General features: G+C 40.7%; 1 protein-coding gene and 1 long non-coding RNA gene across 2 annotated transcripts in view; one reads left to right on the forward strand and one right to left on the reverse strand.

Annotated features, from left to right (window-relative positions):
* Positions 1–510: 510 nt before the first annotated feature.
* On the reverse strand, positions 511–5,918 carry LOC140843530 (uncharacterized). The gene is made up of 3 exons (XR_012121371.1): positions 5,823–5,918; positions 2,574–2,742; positions 511–2,271 (listed from the first exon to the last, which is right to left on the reverse strand). It is a non-coding gene; the product is annotated as an uncharacterized lncRNA (long non-coding RNA).
* An 8,410-nt stretch (positions 5,919–14,328) lies between these two features.
* LOC140843472 (uncharacterized) overlaps positions 14,329–26,436 on the forward strand; it is a 54,843-nt gene continuing 42,735 nt past the window's right edge. The window contains exons 1-2 of the mRNA XM_073213282.1: positions 14,329–14,338; positions 16,105–17,565. Of these exons, the coding sequence (XP_073069383.1) occupies positions 14,329–14,338; positions 16,105–17,565 (1,471 nt within the window). The remainder of the gene's footprint in view (positions 14,339–16,104; positions 17,566–26,436) is intronic.

The raw sequence follows: 26,436 nt of genomic DNA on the forward strand, positions 1-26,436 counted from the left end.
ATTGGTGCATTAAGTCCATTTACATTTAGGGTGACTATTGAGAGATATGTACTTATTGGCATTGCAGGCTTTAGATTTGTGGTTACCAAAGGTTCAAGGTTAGTTCCTTTAGTATCTTACTGCCTAACTTAGGTTGCTTATTGAGCTGTTATAAACACTGTCTGGAGATTCTTTTCTTTTCTCCCTTCTTATTCCTACTCCTCCATTCTTCATATGTTGTGTGTTTTTTTCTGTGCTCTTTTTAGGAGTGCTCCCATCTAGAGCAGTCCCTGTAGGATGCCCTGTAGAGGTGGTTTGTGGGAAGCAAATTCCCTCAGCTTTTGCTTGTCTGGGAATTGTTTAATCCCGCCATCATATTTAAATGATAGTCATGCTGGATACAGTATCCTTGGTTCAAGGCCCTTCTGTTTCATTGCATTAAGTATATCATGCCATTCTCTTCTGGCCTGTAGGCTTTCTGTCGAGAAGTCTGATGTTAGCCTGATGGGTTTTCCTTTATAGGTGACCTTTTTCTCTCTAGCAGCCTTTAAAACTCTTTCCTTGTCCTTGATCCTTGCCATTTTAATTACTATGTGTCTTGGTGTTGTCCTCCTTGGATCCTTTCTGTTGGGGGTTCTGTGTAATTCCATGGTCTGTTCGATTATTTCCTCCCCCAGTTTGGGGAAGTTTTCAGCAATTATTTCTTCAAAGAGACTTTCTATCCCTTTTCCTCTTTCTTCTTCTTCTGGTACCCCTATAATACAAATATTATTCCTTTTGGATTGGTCACATAAATTCTCTTAGTGTTGTTTCATTCCTGAAGATCCTTTTATCTCTATGTCAGCTTCTATACGTTCCTGTCCTCTGTCTTTTATTCCTTCAATGGCCTCTTGCATCTTATCCATTCTGCTTATAAATCCTTCCAGGGATTGTTTCACTTCTGTGATCTCCTTCCTGACATCTGTGATCTCCCTCTGGACTTCATCCCATTGCTCTTGAGTTTTTCTCTGCATCTCATCCCATTGCTCTTGCATTTTTCTCTGCATCTCTGTCAGCATGTTCATGATTTTTATTTTGAATTCTTTTTCAGGAGGACTGGTTAGGTTTGTCTCCTTCTCAGGTGTTGTCTCTTTGATCTTTTTCTGCCTGTAGTTTTGCCTTTTCATGGTGATAGAGATAGTTTGCAGAGCTGGTACGAGTGACCGCTGGAAGAGTTTCCCTTCTTGTTGGTTTGTGGCCTTCCTCTCCTGGGAGAATAGCGACCTCTAGTGGCTTATACTTGTCAGCTGTGCACAGACAGGGCTTCTGCTACCTGCCCATTTGCTATGGAATTTATCTCCGCTGTTGCTGTGGGCGTGGCCTGTCTGGGGCTGCTCCTCCAAAGTGGTGGAGCCCCATTGGATGTGGAGCACCCGGGAGGCTATTTATCTTTGTAAGGGGCCTCTGTACTCCGTGTTGCCCAGGGGGTTAGAGTACCCAGAGATCCCCAGATTCCCTGCCTCTGGTGTAAGTGTCCTGTCCTGCCCCTTTAAGACTTCCAAAAAGCACTCTCCAAACCAAAACAACAACAGCAACAATGAGAGAGGGAACAGAAAAAAAAAAATGAAAAAAAAAAGGAAAAAACACGTGATTATTTTTGTCCTCAGGCACCGGTCCCATGCACCCGCTCACTGGTCCTGCTGCCCTGCCTCCCTAGCACTGGGGTCCCTGTCCCTTCAAGTCTTCCAAAAAGCACCCATCCACTGGTCCTGCAGGGAAAAATGCGCGATATTCTTTGTCCTCAGGCGCCGGTCCCAGGCACCCGCTCACTGGTCCTGCTGCTCTGCCTCCCTAGCACCAGGGTCCCTGTCCCTTTAAGGCTTCCAAAAAGTACTCGCCAAAAAGAGAAAAAAAAGGGGAAAAACGCGTGATTTCCTCCGTCCTCAGGCACCGGTCTCAGGCACCCGCCCTCCGGTCCCACAGGGAAAAATGCGGGATATTCTTTGTCCTCAGGCGCCGATCCCAGGCACCTACTCACCGGTCCCGCCGCCCTGCCTCCCTAGCACTGGGGTCCCTGTCCCTTTAAGGTTTCCAGAAAGCACTTTCCAAAAAGAGAAAAAAAAGGGGAAAAATTCGCGATTTCCTCTGTCCTCAGGCGCTGGTCTCAGGCACCCGTCCACCAGTTGTGCAGGGAAAAACACGGGATATTCTTTGTCCTCAGGTGCCGGTCCCAGGCACCTGCTCACCGGTCCTGCTGCTCTGCCTCCCTAGCACCGGGGTCCCTGTCACTTTAAGGCTTCCAAAAAGCACTCACTAAAAAGAGAAAAAAAAGGGGAAAAACGCATGATTTCCTCCATCCTCAGGCGCCGGTCTCAGGCACCCGCCCACCGGTCCCATAGGGAAAAATGCGCGACATTCTTTGTCCTCAGGTGCCGGTCCCAGGCACCTGCTCACCGGTCCCTCCACCCTGCCTCCCTAGCAATGGGGTCCCTGTCCCTTTAAGGCTTCCAAAAAGCACTCACCAAAAAAAAAACAACCGCTCCGGTTTCTTTCCACCCACCGGGAGCCAGGGGGAGGGGCGCTCTGGTCCCGCCCGGCCGGGGCTTGTATCTTACCCCCTTCACAAGGCGCTGGGTTCTTGCAGGTGTGGATGTGGTCTGGATTTTGTCCTGTGTCCTCTGGTCTCTATTTTAGGAAGAGTTTTCTTTGTTATATTTTCATAGCTCTATGTGTTTTGGGGAGGAGATTTCCACTGCTCTACTCATGCCGCCATCCTGGCTCTGCCTGAAAAACATTTTTAGAAAGACGTGGAAACACACTGAGAGTGTCATTACTTCAACCATGATGAGTACTTTTATTTTCTTTTGTTTCTTTATAATTGACATGCTCTTAGATCTGATATCTTAAAAAGCATTGAAGTAGTTTTAATCTCCATTACCATGATGTAAAGTCTGATTTATACCCATGAGGTGATACTAACTTGTTCTGTTTTGGTCCTCTGCATTCTGACATATTTTGTTTTTGTGTTAGGAATGTTGTGTTAAAAATCTCATTATTATTTGCATTTGTGTCTATTTATCTTTTCATCTGCTTTCTAAAGGTGGGTGCTGTATTATTTGAATCATAAACAGTCATAAAAGTTACATCTATATTGTAAAATATGGCTTTTAGGGTTAAAATGCATCCATTGTCATGGTTTGATGCTTTTTTTCTACTTGAGTTCTTCTTTGTCTTAAGACAGAATTGTAAACTGTGGTTTTATCTTGCTCCTCTCTAGTCCTTTGTTTTAGTCTTAGATCTACAACTGTCTACATTCAATGCTCACCACTAATGTTCTTCTCAAGTTTTCCAGTCAACTCTTAGATGACTGTGTAAAAAGTGTAAGGTCTGAGGTTCATTTCTTTTTGCCTATAGATATGCAGTTGCCCCAGCACCATTTTTTGAGAGGACTATTCTTCCTGCACTGAAATACTTTTGAACCTTTGTAAAATATGAGTTGGCTGTATTTATTTGGATTATTTCCTGGTACTCTACTCTGTTCTGTTGATCTATGTATCTGTCCCTCTGACAATAGCACCTGGTCTTGGTCAGTGTTGTTATATAATTAGTGAAATAGACTTGGTTCCTCATACTTTTCTTTTTCTTCCCCAAAATTTATTATGTGATTCTAGTTCCTTTGCCTTTCTATATAAATCTTAGAATAATCTTGTATGACTACAAAGAGATTTTGTTTTTCATGCCTTCCTGGGAGGGTTTGAATATCTGTAGAGTTACATTTTGTTGTATCTATATAAAGTGTTGTTAGTGTCTCTGTAAAGCTTTTTTTAGTGGTTGCTCTAGGTATTTCATTGTTTTTGTGATTTACAACAGTCTACTACCCATATCAAAATTTTACCAGTTCAAGTGAAGTGTAGAACTTTTACCTCCCTTCACATATATTCATCTTCCTTCATTTATAATAGTCTATGTCTACATATATTAAGAACCACATTGACAATGTTATAATTTTTGCTTAAAGTATAAAAATAATTTAGAAAACTCAAGAGAAGGAAAGCCTATTATATTTATCCCTATTTTTGACTGCTGTATTTATTTCCTCCCTGATGTTAAAATATTCGATCTTCTATCGTTTCCTTTCTTGTTAGAGAATTTCCTTTAGCCATTCATTTAGGATAGGTCTGTGGACAACATATTCTCTTAGTTTTCCTTCAACTGAGAATGTCTTCTTGTGGGGTTTTTTGTTTGTTTGTTTGTTTTTGCCAGATATAGGATTCTGGATTAAGTATTTTTTCTTTCAGCACTTTAAAAATGTATGTCACTTCCCTCTGGCCTGCATGGTTCCTGGGGAGAAGTGTACTCCTTTCAAGTGGTGTCAGTCCCTTCCAAGCTCCACGTCCATTCGCTGGCTGCTTCCAAGATCTGTCTGTCTTCTCGTCTCCAGCCTTCAGCAGTTCTGTTAGATGCCATAGCATGGATTTCTTCAAGTTTGGAATTAACATAGCCTGAATCTAGATCTTTTTCTTTTGCCAACTTTGGGAAGTATTTTTTTTTTCTTTGAGTGCTTTTTAAGCTCTACCCTATTTCTTTTCTCCTTCTTGGGTTCAATACTAAATGTTAAATCTTCTATTAAAGTTTCACATATCTGGAGTTTCTGCTCCTCTCATTTTTAGATTGTTGTTGTTTAGACTGTGTAATTTCTATTTCTCTGTCCTTGAGTTCACTGTTTCTTTCTTCTGTCACCTTTCAGAGTCTTCTTGTATTTGTTTATATATAATACCTAGGATTTTTAGCTGTACTTAGCAAGAGGAATAGGGAAAAGTATATCTTGCCTATCCTATCTTCCCTGAAACTGCAGCCCTCAGAACTATCATCTTTATTTTATAAATTGTGTATATAAAAGTTTTAAAAGTATAAACACTTTAAATTATATATACTTGTTTTATTTATCAAATATTAAGTTATTAAGCACTTGATGTATGCTGAACACTGTGTTAAGAACTTTAAAAATAATCTATTTAATCTTTAGAGGAAATCTATTAGATAAGGAATTAAGGAGGCCAAGACTCACAATGGCTGTGCAGCTGCCTTAGTTCACACACTTAGTAAATGGTGGGATTTGGTTCCAAACCCAGGTCAGTCTGAAGTCCTTTTATTCAGTATCCCCAGTGACTGCCTTTAGGAAATAATAGATAAAGTCTAATAGATAAAGGTAAGTATATAAAGTAACTCAACAGTTACATTGAATGTGAAGCTTGGGTGAGTTGTTAGATATCACCATACTACCTTCCAATGGCTTACAAACATTTAAATAATATCTTATAGGATGTTCGTGCTTTTTAAACCCATGGTGTACCAGTCTCTTTCTTGGCTCTCCTCAAATTCAGAGCTGGCTGTGACTGAGGAAGTAAGTTCCAGCGGGGCGTGGAACAGTCACTGCTGTCTGGTACCCGATGGCCTGCCATGGATGCCCTGTCCCTTTGTCCCCCACCCTTCTTCCATCAGGCCTCTCCACGGTGAATCAAAGCTTGGTCAGGGTGCCAAGGCAATGCAACACACACAGCTCCTGATTTCCGTCTGTTCTGCTTGATTGCTATCACCTTGATTTCCAGTCCATGAGCTGCAATACTCTGTATAGCATGATGACAATTTCCTTGAATGACCATCCTAACTCTTTCTTGCCAACTATCTTTCCAAAGGGTGAGTTCTCCTGGTTTACTATTACTCCAGGCAGATCTCCAGGAAAGATGCCTTCCTGAGCCTGACCCAAGGTCAGACTTACTGAAATAGATGTTTTCAAGACATATTGTAGCTCTTATTACTTAAGATTGCCTGAATCACACCAAAGTTTGAAATATTCTTCATACCTGCAGAATGTATGAAGTTTCCAAAAGGATGCATCTGTCCCAAGGAATCTGTAAGATCATGAGCTGAGGAGCTGGAAACAGAGATTGGTCTGTCCATATTTATAACTTTTTCTGAAAAAAATACAGAAAATACACACTTTCATATTTATTTATTAATTTTTTATTGAGGTATCACTGATGTGCAGTCTTACATTGGTTTCAAATATACAACAAGGTGGTTCACCAGTTACCCATACTATTAAATCTTCACCCCCCACTAGTGTGGTTACAATCGGTCGACATAGATGTTACAGAACCATTGGCTATATTCCCCATGCTGCACTACCATCCCCGTGACCATCTTATACTATGATTGAGAATTTTTGTACCTCTTTATGTTCCTCACCTTCCCCACTCACCCTCCCCAAACTCTCCCCCATGGTAACCAATAGTCACTTATCAGTGTCTAAAAATCTACTATTTTGTTCATTCTATTTTACTTTGCTTTTGTATTCCACAAGTAAGTGAATTCATATGGTGTTTGTCTTCCTCCACCTGCTTATTTCACTGACCATGTTGTTGCAAATGGAATAATTCCTTCTTTAAGACTGAATAATATTCCATTGTATATATGTACCACTTCTTCTTTATCCATTGATCTACTGATGGGCACTTTGGTTGCTTCCATATCTTGGCTATTATAAATAATTCAGCAATAAACATAGGGGTGCATATGTCTTTCTGAAGGGATTTTGTTTTCTTTGGGTAAATTCCTAGCCATGGAATTACTGGGTCATATGGTATTTCTATTTTTAGTTTTTTGAGGAACCTCCATACTGCTTTCCACAGTGGCTGCACCAATTTACATTCCCACCAACAGTGTAGGAGGGTTTCCCTTTTCTCTGCATCCTCCCCAACACTTGTTATCTCTTGTATTTTTGGATAGTGGCTGCTCTGACTGGTGTGAGGTGATATCTCATTGTGGTTTAATTTATATTTCCTTGATTATTATTGATGTGGAGCCTCTTTTCATGTGCCTGCTGGCCGTCTGCATTTCTTCTTTGGAGAAGTGTCTGTTCAGGTCTTCCACCCATTTTTAATTGGGTTATTCATTTTTTTGGTGTTCAGTCATGTGAGTTCTTTATATGTTTTGGATGTTAACCCCTTATAGGATAAATTGCTTATGAATATATTCTCCCATACAGCAGGATGCCTTTTTGATCTGCTGATGGTGTCTTTTGCTGTACAAAAGTTTGATGTAGTCCCACTTGTTCATCTTTGATTTTATTTCCCTTGCCTGGGGAGATGTGTCCAGGGCATATCTTTTATATGATAATGCATGGCCTGTCGAAATTATGCTATATACAGAGATTAAAAAATAAAATTGATATATTTAAAGTTACTGTTTTAAAGGAGAGATACTATTTTAAGAAAATAGCTGTTTAAAAAAAATCTCAGAGTAAAAGAGAATGTTGAAAATAGAAGTTTGAAAATGTTAATATCATTAAGTGAATTTTATTACTGACATATTAATTACTTAAACCTAAAGGAAAGATTTTCATCAAATTTGTAAAAACTCAGAAACAGAATTTTCTAACCTGTTAATCTTTCAAATGAAGAATTTCAGGAATTAATTTTTAACCAATTTGCTAAAATGATTAAAATCCAACATCTTCCAATTAGCTTGCTACAGTAACTAATGGGCATAAGGAAGATAGAAATATGTTACCTGGACTTCAATAAGACCTTTGCATTACTGGTGAATGTGGTTGAAAAATGTGTATCATTATTGAGTAAGTGCAGCCAAATGACATTTTATTCCACTAGATGTATGTGTCTCTGAGAAGTGCCTTTTCTATTCTGTAGCCATTAGAAACCGGACTTGAAGTAAACCTAATTTAGAACTAAAATAGCTTTATTTCTAATTTAACTAGTTAATTAATAAGTCAATTTAAAATTAAACTTTTTAAAAATAAAATGTTTTAATTACAGTGCTCTTAGTAGAAATTAATATTATTTGATATTTCAATGGGAACAAAAGTATTGGCTATCATTAATAAATGAAAACTAACAAATATGTATTTCTTTTTATTTTGTAATTTATGTATGTTTGATGTATACAAATTTGCTATGGTGCTACTCTAGTATACAGGAGTGTTGTAGTATACATAGTAGATTTTTATTAAAAAAAATTTTTTTGACTCTCTGGGGTGTGTGCCTAGAAAAATGTATTGCAAGACCATTGCATTTGACCATGCAGGGCCCTCTAGGTCTTCCCTGAGGCTAATTGTATTCGAGGATGCCACAGTAATGTGAACAGGAGACAAAAACAGAGCTCCTTCTCACAAACTCTCAAATTTATACCTAAATCTGTTTACACATAAAGACACAGACACACACAGAGATAGTGCAAAAGGAGCATATTAACAATAATTATTGAATGTAAGTGCACATAATGTTCATTCGTTCAGCTTTTAGCATTTTTTAAACATTCTTAAAATAAAAAGTTTGAAGAATAAAACTATGCATACATGTAGTATGAAAAAAGTTTCTTTCAATATTTATTTATTGCTTATATATTACTTCTTTTTAACAAGTATATTATTTGGTTCCTATTATATGAAGACATGTATTTGAAAGGAAATTTTTCTGGTATTTGCCTTAATTTCCCACTTCAATCTGCACTGATGGACATGTGCACATGTGTGTGTGCGCACACACACACACACACACACACACACACACACACAAACACAATCCTGTTTTGGCTACAGGAGAAGTGGTATCTTTACTGAGCAAGAAACAGCATAAAAAGTGTTTTCTCCCTATAAGACAGTTTTAATACATTAGCAATTCTAACACAGGCCTTATTCTTGGCAGAATACATTCTACAGATGCTATTTATATTCATTCCATTTTAGTATTTTCTTTATCAGTTTGTAAACATGAGGACAGATAAAAAAGATGAAAGACTAAAGAAGGTTGATGTGGCCTGAGAAAAGGTGCTGTGCTCTCCTCGCCATGAGGACCATCCAGGAGACAGAGATGCACACAGATTTCCCTAACAGCCTTCCAAACGTGCAATGGCATTAAAGCTGAATTTTATAGGTTTTCTCCTTTCTGCATATGTATAAACTGAGAATAGAAACTATTCCCTATAAGGAGGCTTCTATATATATAAAGCAAAGGAATTTGATGACATTATAATAACAAATCGAGTGGAGCTGGGCAGTTTGTGATGATTTTGGAATCTCAAGACATTTACTTTCTGTTATAAAATATTAATGAAACAGCTGACAAGCTAGGAAAATTCTAAAGGAGCACATCCCACAGGAGAGAAATTTGTTGACATTGACTTGGGCTCTGACGTGCGCTTTATGAACTCATAGCTAAGGACGTGCCCACTATTGCCTGTGTGTTAATTGTTTTTCTATTAAATTTGCAGCACTTTCAGAGCGAGCCATCATCATAACCTCTGTCACTATTCAATGTGTTTCAAAGGTATGGTGGAAGACAGAGCTTGAGCTGGTGCTGTTTTTATTTGCTTTTAAACAGAAGGAACTTGCCTTGCAAAATGAATATGGATAGAATTTTTTGTTGTTCTGCTGTTAGTCATGAGTACTTAAAATTTTTTCAGTGCTCAAGAATTCCATGCCATGGTGTTTTTTATTAGGAAGTAAAAACAAACCTGAAGTTGATCAGAACCACTTTCATTCACTGGGGGGCAGGAGGGTGCAGTAGTATAAATTGCTAAAGCCAAAAAATTTAGGACACGAGGCTGACTACTGGCTGCTTGGAGCCGAAGAACCCAGGGTAATAATACTTCTAACACATCCCAGCAGGAGCTTTGCTCCCTTTGTTTCTTCATGGCGTCCTCCCCCAGGGCCTGTGACGATGAGCTGCAGCATGAAAAGTAGCCTACAATTCTGCCACATCCAGGGAAAGAACAGCTTTAGTATTTAGTATTTTTTTGGCTACTAATCGAGCACATGTTTTTACCTGTCCCCTAGGTATGTTTTGTTTTGTTTTGTTTTGTTTTGTTCATGCCAAAAGGGGAATGAAGACCCACCATTTTCACATCATATCTTTGGCAGTGCTGGGTTTTACCTGAGGAAGGTATTTCGAATTTATGAGCAAGCATATACATCTACAAATTGGCAGAATTAGAGCAAAAGACTGTAGAATTCCCAGCATTTTGGCACATGAAGGAGGAAGAAAACTTTTCAACTCATTTTATGAGTTCCTCAATGTCATGAGATTAAGATATCTCAAAAATATTAAAATAAAATAAAATAAAAGCCCAGTATGCCTCATGAGCATAAAGACAAACTCCATTAACAAAATACTAGAAAAATGAATCTGGCAACATATAAAAATATAATAAAAAAGACCAAGTGGGATTTATTGTACAAATGAAAGCTTTGTTTAACACTAGAAAATCAATTAATATAACACACATTAACAGAAAAAAATCTTATGAATATCTAAATAGATTCAGAAAAGATTCTGATAAAATTTAAAACTCACTCATAATAGAGAAAGAGGAACTAATAGCCTTCCAGGAAAACAAGAGAACTTCCTCAGTCAAATAAAGGGCAGCTACAAAAATCATACAGCTAATATGAGACTTAAGTGAAACATGAATAACTACTCCAAAGTTTGGGAATGGGGTAGGTGCATTTTTACTCTCACCACTTATATTCAAAAGTTCTAGCCACTGCAATAAAGCAAGAAAAAGAAATAAAATCCATTAAACCAGAAAAAAAGCATAACTTCTATTATTTGTAAACAACATAATTATAGACAAAGAAGCTCTAGTTGAATCTATACTCACACCAGTAAGTGAATTTAGCAAGGTGACAGATCAATATAGAAAAAACAATCTTATTTCTACATATTAAAGGTAAATAACCCAAAAGTAAATTAAAATACTTTTTTCAAAAACAAGAAAATATCAAACTTGGGATAAGAGGAGTTTATCTTCCTGAAGTTGGAGCAGGCAAAGATACCTTGGACAATACTCAAAAGTCCTAATCATAAAAGAAAAAAAAATAGATTGAACCTCATTAAGTACACCAAGCACCTTTACAAAATGAATAGACAAGTTACAGACAGGGAAAAATATTAATAGTTCATTAAAAGGTCAGGCTCATCTATGGTGATTGTAACCTGAAAGCAGTTATTTCTGTGAAGTGTGGGAATGACTAGAAGTAACACATGAAAACAACATTCTGGGGATGACAGGAACATTCTATGTTTTCTCATGGATGAGAGTTACTGAGGTGTACACAACCAACAAAAGCCATCCAATGGAACATTTGAGACCTATGCATTTTATTTTATGTTATTTATACCTCAAATAAAAACTACAGAAATAAAAATTTTTTTTTAAATTTTACCAAAGCAAAGCACTCCTTGCTTGGGTAGAAAACAGCAAAAAATCCATACATAAAACCTGAGAAGAAAGTAGTTTTATGAAATGGAAATTAAAGAAATGATATGGGTTAAGCAGAACACTTGTGACCTAATATTGTGGATCTACTACAGAGTTAATAACCTCTTCGCCTAAAAAGAGGAAGATTCTCCAGAGAAAAGAATTTTCTGCTAAAAAATGTGCGTTCATCAAAATTCATACCAGCAACTCAATCCAGGTATTGTTAAAATATATGACTCATTATTTTGACATCTAAGTGTCATAACTATTTTGGATCCTTTTCCTCAGGGATCCCTCACCTAAATGTGATAGAGTGATAGAAAACCAGGGGGAATGGGTGTGCAAGATTCTCTTTTTTTGACTCTCTATTTTTATACAAAATGTAAGTATGTTTAGCTCCATCCCCATCCCAAACCTCGCTGGGATTATGAAAATCCTGGAGATTGTAGATATGGCAGGGCCGTTCTTCTCTTTTCTGAAATATAGTCCTGCTGTCCTTTTCCACTGCTAGGTGGATCTCTGAGTGGAGGTGGCAATTCCTGCAAACACACACATGCATGCAAGCATGCACACTCACACACACGCACACACACACACCAACTTCTTTTCTTTCATCACATAAGCCACAACTAGATGGCATTTCCTTGGCTACAATGGGCTCCTAAGAAATCTTCCAGTTATTCCTGCTATTTGGCTAATCAATCATGTCACCCCATGGTTACTGGAAGTGTGTTGGCTGAGATGATCAGCTGTGTCTCCTGCAATAAAACTCCAACGGGAAAGCAGTAAGAATTCTTCAGTTACAAAAGGAGCCGCATCTTCCCACCACTTGAATCCATTCTTGTAAAAGTTGCAGAAAGGCCCTGTATCTCCCTTTGAGCCATTAGTGCTTGCGTGGCATGGAGAGGGAGTCCCCTACTAGATTAGTGCCCACAGCATATACTTTAGGCACCTCACTATGCAACTTAAAATAGCAGTAGTGCTGGCATAAATTACTTGGTATCATTCTTAAGCTCTTTTTTGGGAGTCTCAGTCACCAAAGTCACTCTTTTGGTCAACATGGAACCTGAGGCAAGCAGTCCCTTGAATTACAGTCTGAATTAGAGTCTCCTTTGTGAGCGTAGGACATTCCACACAAAGATAAATTGAGCAGCATGTAATTTTCCTTCTTATCCACTAAATGTGAGATTAAATTAGAGTTTACCTAGCAAAATCTAATTTGTAGTTCTGAAAATAAGCAAAAAGCTGTTAGGCTGCAGTGTTGATATTCTGATCACGTTACATGCATAAGAAGATAGTATCAAGCAAAGCTTTATTTACATTTCCTAAGTGTTTTTTCATTTTGTATAAACTAATGAGTGGTGCTGTTAGGGAATATGTGTATCCCTCTTTGTGTAATGGATTAAGTGTGAGTCCTATTAAACACTAGGCCATAAATCAGACTGTGTTCTCTATGCCTAATTAAGGGCTTAAAGGGGGAAAAGGTAAATTCTTGAATGAAGGGCTCTACTCAGAAGAAGAGTTGGTTATTTCACAAAGGAAGGAGGTAGATAAAACAGAAAAATAGCAATTTAAGAGAAAAAGAAGAAAAGTATGAAAATATTTTAGCCACTTTATTCAACTTCTCAGATTTAAGAATGCTTTAGCTGGTAAATGGTCCAGATGTAACATGAAAATTTTTATTTTTTAATTAGTGCACTGAAATGTAATAATACAAATTGACTGGAGAACTTAAAATGTGTGTCAAAATAGCTCTAATCAACTGGAAAGGAAAAACCATATGCACTGACAATACAATCAGCTACAGAAAAGTTCTGAAGAAAATTTAAAAGTATTTTTTCTTTTTAGCTACACATTTCTCTATTGTTAGGGTGCACAGAGTCACAGAATCTTCATGAGTTTAGATAAGATCAGTTTCAGATAATATCATTAAAACACTTCTGTATGTTCCTGGAGTGCAGCTAATGTTGATATTCACCGTATAGACTGAATTTAAATGAATATATTGAGAGACTTGACAAGTATGTCGCATAGCACATACAGAATTAGAGTAAGAAAGACAAGGTCAAAGTTCATTAGCCCTTAGGAGCCTTACTCAGTAGTACCTGGCTACACATAACTAATACTGCTGGTATTTGGTTTTATTTCACTTGACTTTTCTATCACTCCTTAACTAATCTGTGAAGTACAGAAGGAAAAAAAAGTCATTTTGCTATAAGAGGGAATAAAGGGAGTAAATCTTGATTGATAGGAATTGTATTCACAATATAAGGGACCAATTTATTAAATTTCCATTTATTTTTTATTCAATATTTGTTGTGGTTTAGATTATAACAAGTAATTTGCTTACAGCTGGAAATTCAGTGAATTGAGGAGGGGCGAAGGAGACCAGGCAACACATTCAAAGAATTTCTCAACTAGTTAGATCCTAATTGTTCACTGTTTAGGAAAAAGATTATTACATGTTCTTATTTGTAGAATTCAGAGATTCTCAGCTTATGCATAATGTCTTTCAGAAATAAAACTCTTGTTGCATGGTCATCAAGACTACCTGATACCTCTTCCATCTCCCCTGTAACCCTGCCTCCATTACATTCTTTCCCCCAACTTTTATTACTCTTTCCCACCCCACCTTCCGCTCTTCTGCCTGCCGGTGGGCGTATGTGGGGGAGGGGTGGGGACTTCCATTCATGCCAGACTTGCACATGCAATGAGTGTGTGGAAAGGGAATGAAGGCAATCCCAGTCCTTTCTTCCTGCCTGAAACACCTAAACTTTCCCATATTTGGTCAACACTTTAATTCGGATCCATGGTGAAACCTTGTATTTCCTGAGAGACCAGTCACCAGTCATGACACAACAACTCTGTCCCCAGATTCTTAAGTCTCTCTTCTCTTTGTTTGGGATTCTCATAGGAACATACATCTTTCTCCAGTATGTCATCATCTTGATTTTGTTTTTTATTTAAATTCACATTTGTTACTGTTGGGATTTACTCTGTATTGAGTGTTTACCAATTGTTAAAGATCTTGTAAATAAAAGAAAATAACTTTCCAGGAGATGGAAAAATCTGCTGGAATTGAAGAAAGGAGACATGCACAGCCGTAAGTCTGAATCCAAAAGCAGAACTGGAAATAGAGAAGACAGAGGAAGGCAGAGAAGGTGCTGCTCGTGCCCAGTGAACTTTGGAGCTGTCCCTATTGCTGTGTAATTGCCCTGAGGATTAAGTGCTGCTGGCATTCATTTAAATCTCATGTAAGATCACATGTACTCAAGATCCCTCTTTAAATGAATTGAGAGGCATTGCTCAAAGAGCACAGATTCCAGCATGAACTGTGCTGTAAATTCTTCCTTTTCTCTCTAAAGAGGGATCTTGAGTACATGTGATCTTACATGAGATTTAAATGAATGCCAGCAGCACTTGGTAGATGCCATCTATCCGTTTGAATATTCTCCTAGTTCTAAATTGTGCTTTTATTGCATTTGTATTTGGAAAAGCTTCTCTACATTTCAACAAATCCGACTGTTCAAATCCTTCAAATCTCATGTCAAATGACATCTTTCTCAAAGCCACCTTTAATCTCTCAGCAGTTATTTTTCACATTACTTTCACATAATTTTATTGTATATTTCTTGTGACCTTCACCTACCTTTGTTAAAAAGGATATTATATGATTTACCAAAGATCTGTAACTGATTCATATATTCCCTCCTCCCACCACAAACATGTATAGAAAGATGGAGTGAGGCATAGGAAGAGGATGGAAATGCAGGGGGTAAAAGCAGAACTTAAGTACAGCCACAGGTCCTCTGGAGCAGCGGCCCACTGCTCTGGGGCTCCGCGATCTGCACGTGCCTCTGGTCGAGTACTCACTACTTCTTTAGCCAGACTTACCTACTGTGGGCTATTTATATCCAATATCCAAAAATAGATGTTGAACCTAAGAGGCCTCATTATATCGATTACTTAAACTTGGCTCACTGTTAAAGAACGTGTACATAGACAACTGCTTTTTATTTTAGTTTTTTTTATATACGGTTTACATCTGTTTAAGTGGGACATGTTTTATCTTCTATTGTAACCAGAATTGGTTATTAAAGAATAACAAGTTACTGTAAAGCAACTGAGTATGTCTCTTTTCTTTTACCTGGCTCCAAAACTTAAGCACTATTTCACAGAAAATAACCAGTTCTATGTGATGATCTGATTTCTTAAAGTATTTCTGAGAGGAAGAGAAAACATTAAAAGGAGAATACTTAGAAAATATATCAATTATTTTAGCCATAATAGAATTCTTGAAAGTAAAAGCAGATGTGAAAGTGATTCAAACTCATTATATTTGAAGTGTAAAATAAAAATATAACACACCTGGACAGAGTTATGCAAATGGCTTGGGTGCCTTCTTACCTAGGCATAGCTCCAGAGGAAAAAAGTGAAGATAATCTTTTATTTCCTTAAACTGATGCATCACTTTTTCTTATTTTAATGAATTAATAAAGTAAATATTGTAAAATAATTAACAATCAGCTCTTTAAGGCCATGAACTGCCTCTGCTTAACTTTAGGTAATCAAACATTATTACTTCAGTCATTTGACACTATTCGCCAAGGACTCGCCTTAATCGTTCTCATTCTTGGACATGTTTGTCAATACGTGTACTCATTTCCAGTTACCAATATTTATTTTTAAGCACTGAATTTTAGAGTAATAGGAAAAAATCATGGGATTAGGGTCGAAAGACTCGAGTTCGGATCTTAAAACTAATTTAACAAGAGACCTTGGGTGCGATTGTGATGTTTTTAGGCTTCATTTCCTCATTTGTGTAATAGCGGGACGACAGTTTCACGGCGCTGTTGGGGGTCAAATGAGAGGATGTGCGAAAACAAAGTACCGTCTTCCCGCCGCCGTGGCCGCGCCTAGGACCGACCGCTCGAGCAGCGGTGCGGCGCCTTCGCCTGCGGACGTGTGGACAGCCCGCGCCCCACGGGCGCAGCCCAGCTCGGGGAGCGGCCCTCGCCGCACGTGCGCCTGCGCTGCCCGCGCTCCGCGACGCCCGGGACGGCAGAGGGAAATGGGCCCGCGGGGGCGGCCGCCGCGCGCGAGGTGAGCGCGGGCCCGCGCCGCGCGCGCTCGCCCCTGCCGGCCGCGCGCGGCGCTCGGGGAGGCCGGCCCGGGCCCGGCGGCGCTTCCGGGCGTGGCTGGGAGCGCGGCGGCGGCGGCGCGCGGCGGGCGCGCGCGGAGCAGGCGGGGCGCGCGGCCGCGCCGCCATTCCCGTGACGTCAGAGCGCATTGTTGTGAGCGGGCCGAGCGGAGCATCCCCGGAGCTGTCACCGCGGCGGCCGCGGCGGCGGCGCAGCGCAAGCCCCGCACGAGCGAGCCCGGCCGCCCCGCCCCGGCCGCCGCCCGCCCCCCGGCGCGTGCGGGCCCTCGGGTCACGGGTCGCGGTCCCGGCGCCGAGCCGACAGCGTAGCACCGCGTCCGCACAGCAGCACCCATGCGACGCGAACATGAAAGACAAGAGGAAGAAGAAGGACCGCACCTGGGCCGAGGCTGCCCGCCTGGTACGTGCGCCGCGCCGCGCTTTGTTCCGCGGCGGCCGGCCGCGCCCAGCCCCGCTCCCGGGACGTCGGCAGGAGCCCGCGCCGCTCGCTCGCGCGCCCCGCGTGTCCGTGCGCCGCGCCGGCGGCCGCGTCGGGCAGCTCGGCGCACGTGTGCGGCGCGCGGGCGGTGGTGCGGGGCGCGAGGCGCGGCGGAGGGGCCCGAGCGGGGCTCTGCTCGCTCCCCAGAGGGCGCCTGCACCCGGTCGGAGGGAACGGCCGGGGTCCGCCGGGGGCGCCGGAGAGACGGCCCCGCTCCGACAGCCGCGGTCCCGCGTGAGGGGCCGCCGCGCGCCCCGCGTGCAGGACGAGGGTGCTTGGCGCGGGCGTCCGAGCTCCGCGGAGGCGCCCCAGGGGTCGTCCCTGGGCCCCCGCGAGGGCTGCCGCCCACCGGCGCAGGTTCCTGTAGCCGCAGCCTGTTCCTGGGGCGGGGCGCCCGGGCCCCTTCCCGACGTCGACGGTTCGCGCCCTGAGCACGGCGGAGCCGGCTGCGGGGTCGCAGGGGCCGCCGGGCAGGTGACAGGCGATCCCGCGGGGCGCGTGCGGGGGAGGAGCCGCGTTCGGAGCGCCGTGCAGAAAGTGAGCAGCAAGTGCTCGGCCGCCGGGCTGCCGGGCACCCCGCTCGCTGGAGCGCAGGACTCGCTCATTGTTCGCTCGGCGTTAATTCGGGATTGTGCGCGGCGCCCGGAGACACATTATTCGGGGTCTTGGAGTGGCAAGCAAGTCAGTGCATGTATGTTAACCAAGTGAACAATGACTTGATTTATAAATATTTGAAAATAATGATTCACGCATTATCTGTCGTATCTGCCTGCAGATAATTATTTAATAAATATCAGTATTCTGATGGAACTTATGAGCTAATCATTTGCATTTAACTGTATGTTACTTCTCCTGGAAGTATTGTGCTTTATTTGATCTAATCATGATATATATATATTGATAAATCTTGACATAGATTTCTGAGTCACTTTTTTGTTCAAAGTTGCATTTTCCTCTTGCAAAGTTCATTGATGGGAAAAGATACACTAGGAGTCAGCCACACAAAAGAATTAATGATAGACCAGATGTCTCTATTTTAACCAGACATATTGAGCTAGTAGTTATGGTAATTTTTCAATTTGGTTCAACTTACTTCTCCTCTGGTAGTGTGTACAAATGTATTCAAAATGTGACAGTTGAAATAAAATACTGAACGAAATAGCAAGTAATTGCACTGGAAATAGCTTTCTCAGAAGTTTGTGATTTGTAATAGCGATTTATGATAGTTCTTTATTTTGTAGATAAAAAGAAGTAGATTAATTCGGGTAATAGTGACTTTTAAAAATCTTTTATGATTAGATGAACGCATCTAGACTTAAACTCTCTTCCAAAACTTGCATGAAAAACAGTTTTACTTTTATAACTGCTAGTATTGCTTTACACCCAATAAAAAAGGCTGCCTTTATTGTTAGCACTTCCGTGATATCAATATTGGCGTTACATATTTCACACTGCCATGCTGACTTTGCTGTGATTGTTAAAGACTTTTAGCCTTTTCTCCATCAAATGTTAAACTAGAGGCCTTATTTTAAAACTAAGGACTAAGGAAGGATGGGAAGTATGCAACTCAGTATGTAGTTCTTGCAATAAATGAACTAAAGAAGAGAGTATCCAAATTAGCGTGAGGACTGCCCTTCCAGTTAACACAGTGTAAGAATATCAACATACCACCTACTGGAATGTGTGTGTTATGGTATTGAATGAGAGGGTATCGGGAAGAGAAAATGCAAAATACATTTTTTGAACTGTGACTAAAAGCTTATATTTAAATGGAGCTTTACATTCACTTTTGAGAAAAATACATAGGCAGAAGAGCAATTCTTTATAGAGAAACTAGGAACTTCAAGCCAGCCACAGGATTTTTGTTTTCTTTCTTTGTGAGGGAAGTATATGGTCCCTCAGTCTGTAAACTCTGAGTGGCAGCTCCAGGGGTTTTGTTTTACATAGAGATGCAGCTAACAAGCTCGGTAGGTTTTCTAACAGAAGTGTGTGTGGTGTCTAGCTTAGGAAAGAAAGAATGGTGGTATAATTTCCCTGTATTTTCAGGAATGCAGTCATTATTAACAGGCTGCCATTTTAAAACAGTGATAGCACATCTTTCTTTTCTTCTTTGCTTTCTGCCCTCCTGAGTTGCAGAAATGTCAGCCTTCTGCTCCCTCCCCGCCCCCCCCCACCCCATCCCCCCGCGCCCTAGCAGCTGTGCTTGCTACCCTGCACTCTGCCGTTTCACAGGGAGGCTGCTCCCAAACCAGACACATTTTCATCTGTTTTCTCTGCTCTCCTAAGGTTATAGAGTCTCAGAGGGTCCCACATCGCATGGAAGTATCTTCTGTCGTAATATTTGTAGTCCACAATAAGAATAAAAATCAAAACCATAACTCATGTGGAGCTGGGGCTTTGACTTTAATCCTTTTGACTTTTATCTCAAGTCTTCACTCTGTTACTATAAATACAGTTTGAAGCATTGTGAAAGGATCTTCATGCTTCTCTGTAAAAAATGGGGATTTGACAGGACTTTGTTTTACTGCACTAAAGGGATTCCTTTGTTACTGGCTTAACATAGAACATACTGTTACTTATGTATTTATTCTAAGTTAATTCTTTTTTTTGACATTCAGAAATGTTGTTCCTTTGAAAAGGGCTTTTTGATAGTTTCATCACTTTGTTCTATAGGGAATGCTGCTGTTAAGATAATGGTTCAATGGATTAATTTGTTCCCTGAGTTTCCTTCTTTTTGTTTCATTCCTTACATCTTTGTTTAGTCTCACTGGCACCTGAAAATAAATCTTAACAATCTTCAATAGCTTTGTGCTGGGTAACATGGCTGATTTATTTGCTTCTAATTTAGATACATTTACAGAGATGATGAATATCAGGGGTTTGTTTGTTTGGTTTTGTTTTTTTGTAGTTCAAGGTGACCTTTGGAAAAATATTTTAAATGGCAAATTTACCTCTTTGATGGGAGAAAACAGGTAAAATCCCTTTATGCCATAGCAGAGTTACTGAAGGTTTTAAGTAAATCGAAATTTTGTAAATCGTACTGTATTAAAAATTAAGTAGGGAGTTTATTAAAGGAAATCTTTGTGCGTCTTTTGCACAGTGAAGATTCTTTTGCATAATACATTGTATTCTAAATAAACCATTAGGATTTCTGTAGCATAAAGCTGAATGGTATTGGTAGCTGTTAAAACAGAAAACAATTCATAATTGTTAATTTACTGGCTGCCTTGCCTTTTGTCTTTGTACTTCAAAATTAAGTATAATTTTTCAGGAATCGTGAACATGGGGATGGAGGGGGGACCTTTGTACTGCTTCTGGCACCTTCTCACTGTGCTAATAGTGGTGCTTAGCTGTTAGGTTATGACCAGCCTAACAGTTGAGGACACTCTGACTGATCTGGGGGAAGGCCTGAAGATGCAGAGGAGCATCCTTTTGACAGTGCTGACTGGCTTTTGGGCCTGGCTAATGCATTTGGCAAATGGTGTTTTATTTTCAGTAGCTTACATTTCCGTTGATTCAATTCAGCCGTTTTCTGTGATCTACACATAGCATCATCTCTTTCTGTGTGTATCCCATCATCTTTTCTTTCAGAAATGGAACCTAGATTTTCATTTTGCAGTTTAAAAGATGGAGAAGAGTTTATCAATCTCCATGCCTATTTAGAAGAAAAAAGTGAGCTTCAAGTCAGAAAGAATGTGTTTGAAATAATGAGAAATGTGAACTTAGGCTTAGTATTTAGGTTTTAATTTTTTATTTCCTGCTGACATGAAAGGGATCTTTAAGGACTGATTTTTAAGTGTTTTTCTACTTTGATAAATTCTTTTAGCAGATAATTCCTTGAATGTCAGAAAAGGACTCTTGGCATACTATAGCTTTTAGACTTGTAGAGTTATACCTATAAAGGAATTGCACTGCAGAATATCGGACTTATAAAGTAAATTTGATATTTAATAGCTTGGCATACTATAGCTTTTAGACTTGTAGAGTTATACCTATAAAGGAATTGCACTGCAGAATATCGGACTTATAAAGTAAATTTGATATTTAATAATGTAATAGTTTCCATACATCACCGAAATGCATTAGAAATGTGAAGTATGGTCCCGAAACATTTTGAGGGTTCCTACATACTCAGTTCAAATGTTGGGGAGGATTCAAAGATACACCCTTAAGGAGTATAGGACTCAGGGAAGGAGGCAAGAAAAACCGGAGGTGACAGAGCAGAGAACATAGGTGGGTGTCTCGTGAATGATCAAGCAGGTGCTAGTTTACAGATTTACAGTAGGGAGAAGTTGTGTGGTGTTGGTGACTGGAGAAGGCTTAATGGATTAGGAGAAATTTGATTTGTCCTTGAAATATGGGTAGGATTTTACAGGTGAGGGTAGGAGAGCATTCTGAGGGAGAACTGCTAGGGTGAAGGTGTGATGTGAGGCTGGAGGACGGCTTCCTAGGAGGGCAACACGCAGACGCGTCTGGAAATAGCAGAAGACTTGAGGTGGGAGCACTTCAATAAAGTCGAAAATTTTATTGTGAACAGATTGGGGAGGAATTTGAAAGTCATTTTAAGGCATTGGATCTTGTAAAATGTAGCATGGGGCGGGGGTAAAGGTGGTAAGAGAAAGAATTAAACACACACACACAGTCGGAAATTAATCTCTCTTAGAGGAGACACCAGTGGTCTTGGAGTGTCTCTGTTTCCGTTACTCAGTAATAGAGTGAAAACAAAACTGCTGTTAGAAAAATAACACAAGTTTATTCTGTCCCAGATCCTTTGCCAAATGAGGCAAAGCAAACCTCAGTAACTAATACACATCACATTTGTTTCCTAAAGTACTCTCTTGAGGTCAGTAGGTAGCTAGAGTTAGTTAGCAAGGTGGTCTTAGCTCCAGCTCTCCAAAGTGTGTGGCTTAATGATATGCCCACTATCTCATCATCCTGTCTGTGAGAAGCAGGGCTGGTGCCAGATCTTTTAAAATTTCTGTACTGTCTTTCTGATTTAAAAAAAATAATACAGGCATTTTAACTGTCATAGGAAAGATCCAAGCTTGCATGAGACTTAATACCTGCCTTTCAGATTGTCTGCTTTTCATTTTTCTCTCTCTCTTTATTAAACATCAAAAATCTGCATGAAGTTGTTGTTATTAATTTGTAATTTGCCCCTCTACACCCCGAAAGTTGTCAGGAGCAGATCCTGGCTCCTTCCTGAGGCCTGGGAGGAGGGGAATCTGTACAGAACCACTTGCAGTGGCCCGTCGGCCCGAAGTGGTCAGCTTGTCCTGCTGTTGTCCCTGCTCAGCTGCTAGCTGTGGAAATACAGCCCTGATTGAACCTCTCGCTGAAGAGCCCTTGGGGAACAAATAGAAACATTATATGATTAGCCGCATTGTGTTCATTATTAAACAAATCTACATGAAAGGGTAGCAATTAGCAGCTTTATCAGCCTGAACTTAGACGTCTACCTCTCCTGCTCCTTCAGTATTGCCACTTGAAGTGGGTAACAGTAAACTATTGCTGGTTTTAATGTCAGCAACTGACAACACTAAATTGGGAATGGGCACTTCTCCCGGTTGATTGACATGCAGCCCTCTGACACATTCTTCTGTAGTTTTAAGGCAAATTCATGCCCTAGGGTTAGAGCCAAAGGGCTTGTCAGAACACTGACTTTAATAGCTGAAGTACATAACTTAAATGACATCTCAGACCTTAGCTTTGGTGGAACTCTTAGAACCTGAGGAATTCCCCAAGGAAGTACAATTCATACTCAGTGGACAAGCTTAGAAATTGATGAGATCTTTTCAAAGTATGATGTATAAATTATTGTAGGATATGATTGTATGATATGGCTATTTATCATGGGTTTATTTGCCTATCTTTAGCATAAAGTAGTTCATGAAAAACTAGAAAATGTCTTTTAAAATAATTCCACAATTGTTTGGATTTTTTTTGGCAAATACTCTATTATGCTTTAGTTACACAGTAGTTGACCTCTGAATGAATATATTATTTATGACTTGAAATAAAGAAGGGAATAGGATGTATCTTCACCTTATTCAGAAGACAGATGACATTTCCAAAATTTTAACTATAATATATCAGAACCTATTTTAATAATTTCAAGGAATTAGAAGTTAAGGTTGGATCACTGAGCTTGCTTTCCAGCTCAGACATAGAGAAGACATGATACAGTGAGGCTGTTGGTTATTTTTATTTTTCTCTTTTAATGTCAAAAATAAAGGACTACACACGCAGTTTGTATGTGTACAGAAACCTTGTTAACATTGCTGTAGAATGGAGTCACTGTCTGAACCGTCAGGACTGTGTATGATGCCCCTTTAGTGCTCCGAGACTCAATTTTGACATGGGGGGCCGGGTGGTGCCAGTCACCGCACGTACACCAAGCAATTCTTGGACACCAGGGTGTCCAAGTGTTCAGCTCAGTTTTTCACACTTTTTTCCCAAAGACAGCACCAGGTTCTGCAGGTTAAGGGTTCAGTCCTGTGAGACCCCCCTTTCACACCCCACGTCACCTCAGATGCCATCCACAAGCCCAGACTGTTACCTGTGCTTTTAACTGGCTATAAATCGGAGGGGCCCATGACCTCCTCCTCAGGTTCAGCTAATTTGCTAGCGTGGCTCACAGAGCTCAGAGAGAAATTTCACTCACTAGATCACTGGTTTCTACAAAAGGATACAACTCGTAAACAGCAGGATGGAAGAGATGGTCAGGGCAGGGTCAGGGCAGGGAGCTTCCGTGCCCTCTCTGAGCATTCCACTCACACAAATCCCCATGAATTCACCGACCTGGAGGCTCTCTGAACCCTGTCGTTTTTGTTTTTATGGAGGCTTCCTTAGATAGGCACGATTGACTAAATCCTCGGCCATTGGCAGTTGACTCAGCCTCCAACCTCTCCCCTCCACATTGGTCTGGGGATCATGTGGAGGGCCCTGCTGACAGCAATTAGGTGAGGTCCAAAAATTACCTCATTAACATAACAAAAGACACCTTTATCACTCAACACTGGAAATTCTAAGGGTTTTGGGAGCTCTATGCCAGAAAGGGGGATAAAGACCAAACATACATATTTTTATCATAAATTACAATATCACACTCTACATCCTCCCCACCCTACCCTGCACACACAACAGATACTGTCTTATTTTAAAAAGTATTTATAAGAAAATCTGTGTTAAAATGTGTTCAGAGTCTTGAAACCAGAAATTGTCTTTCTGAAATCCTTTTTAATTTCTTGTCTCTTAAATCAATCCTAGAAATTCAGTTATAACATCACAGGTCAGTCTTTGTCAATACTCCCCTTGTTCTCTTTCCTTCCCTCTTCTTAATCTTTACTGCTGGTTTAAGGCCTTCTCTCAGTTTCTCCTTTAATGTTAGTTATCTCAGAATTCTGCGTACCTTTCATTAAACTTTTGTACTTTGAGTTAATTATAGACTCACATGAATTTGTAAGAATTAAAATAGAAAAGAGTGAGCAAATAGCCACATCCTCTCCCTGTCATCTATACCCTTCCTAAATCCTTTTTCTCTTCATAAATTTAATCTGAATAGGGTGATAGAAGTGGTTGAGAGCCACCTCTAGGAAGCATTACCCCCCAAATATGTGGATTACAATATTTTTTAAAATTTTGGTATCATTAATATAAAATCAGATGAGCAACATTGTGGTTACTAGATTCCCCCCATTATCAGATCCCCACCACAAACCCCATTACAGTCACTGTCCATCAGTGGAGTAAGGTGGGTTACAATTTAAAAAGATCTTTTCACAAAGCTTATTACTTCTTTCATTTTTACAAAAAGTGGAGAAACTGATAGGAAGAAACGGAGTGATCCCAGGCTGTCCCCTTTTTGAGTCATAATTTACTAGTTATGAAAGTCTTAGTCGACTTGTTTACCCTTAGACTTTGGAACTGTTTCTTCATGATGTTTTTGTATCAGCAGTGTGGAACCTCATCTGTGGGGCTCAGTCTGTAAGAGGCTATGTGCTTTTTGTATCTGAGTTGTTACATGTTCTCTTTACCTTTGAGATCTGCTGCTTTAATACTCTGTCTTAAATGATCATGGGTGGATTTGTGTGTGTTCTACTTGGTACCTAGAGTACAATGCTTTTTTAGAATATGCTTAAATATTGCCTTTTTATGTTATACAGTTTGAGTCATGTTGTGTTTTAGAACTTACATCCTGTTCCCACCAGGCCTCAAATTCTTTGAAGTCTTCTGAGAGTTTCCTCAGCACCAGCAGGTTAGCATATTTAGCTTATGGGTTGGAAATGACTTAAGAACAATATGTACAGGACCCCTGATACTGAACAGGATACAGTGATGAATGTCTAGCTTTATCAGTCAGAATTATGGGTCACAAGCAACAGAAAACAATCCTCGCCAACTTCAGTAGAAAAGGAGTGTTTTGGAGGGCATAAAGTAGTTAATGTAATAATCAGGAAGGATGGAAAAAATGTCCTGGGAAGGTAGGCTGGGCAGCAGAAATGCTGTCTTGCTCCAAGAAGACTCTAGTGGGGAGGCCGCCCTGGGTGCAGCTGATGCCTCTCTGTGGCTGCTGATGGTTGCCGCCGATGTGTGACACAGTCTGTGTCCTGAGCTCAAGGTTCAAATTCACAGGGGTCACGCTGGTGGAACTTGGTGCCCACATGTGCACTGACGAGGTCGCAGCCAGGCTGTGCACACTGCACCGGGAGTCTGCCAGCCCTTGCGTTTCCACAGCGACTAGAGGGGGACCGAATGCTGGCCTGCCCCCGGCAGGTCCGCACCCCCTTCTCTCCTCTCTCAGCAGAAGCTGCCCCATTGTCGGTTGTTGGGGCTGGAAACCTTGTCCTCGTTAATGCCTTTTTGTATTTTCCTCCAGTAGTCACCAAGTTCTGCCATATTTGTCTCCTTTTCTTCAAATCTTTAAGTCCTTATCTTTACATCCTGCATTTTTTTTCATGTCCTCGCTGGGCTTAGGCAGGGTGAGGGTTATGGAAGAATGTAGATTAGGGACAGTCCTAAAAGTCAGGCCGATTTATGTTGGAGTCTCAATTCTACCACATACTGTGGATTTGAACTTGGGAACATTATTTAGTATCTCTCAGTTTTAGTCCCACTGTCTATTTAAAGGGAACAAATTAAGGAGTAATTGGAATATTTAAGTAAGCTAATGTGTATAATGTGCTTGGTACCATGTCAGACATTAGAAGATGCCAGTTCCCCTTGGTGTCCGGTGGTCTCCATGCTCTCGTCAAGTTGCTGTGACAATCGCACCGGAGCTCGCCAGCCCCAGACTTGTCATCACATGTCCATGATGCCACTTCCAGAGTGGCTCTGGCTCACGTGCCGGTGAGTCCGACTCAGCTCCCATAGAGCAGATGGCATTACCTTAAAGGGGCAAGTGCAGGAAGGCACGGGGATGGGGAGGCAGATGAGGGGTATCACCAGCAGGAAGCAGTTCATAGACTCCAGGAGCCAAGTGGGGCTGGGCGTGCTTACTGCAGTGATGCGGGCTGCGCTCAGAGGAGTGTGCCTGACAGGCTGTCCCCTTGGGCGGTGGACA

Source organism: Manis javanica, chromosome 9, assembly GCF_040802235.1.
Source record: "Manis javanica isolate MJ-LG chromosome 9, MJ_LKY, whole genome shotgun sequence".
Taxonomy (NCBI): Eukaryota; Metazoa; Chordata; class Mammalia; order Pholidota; family Manidae; genus Manis; species Manis javanica.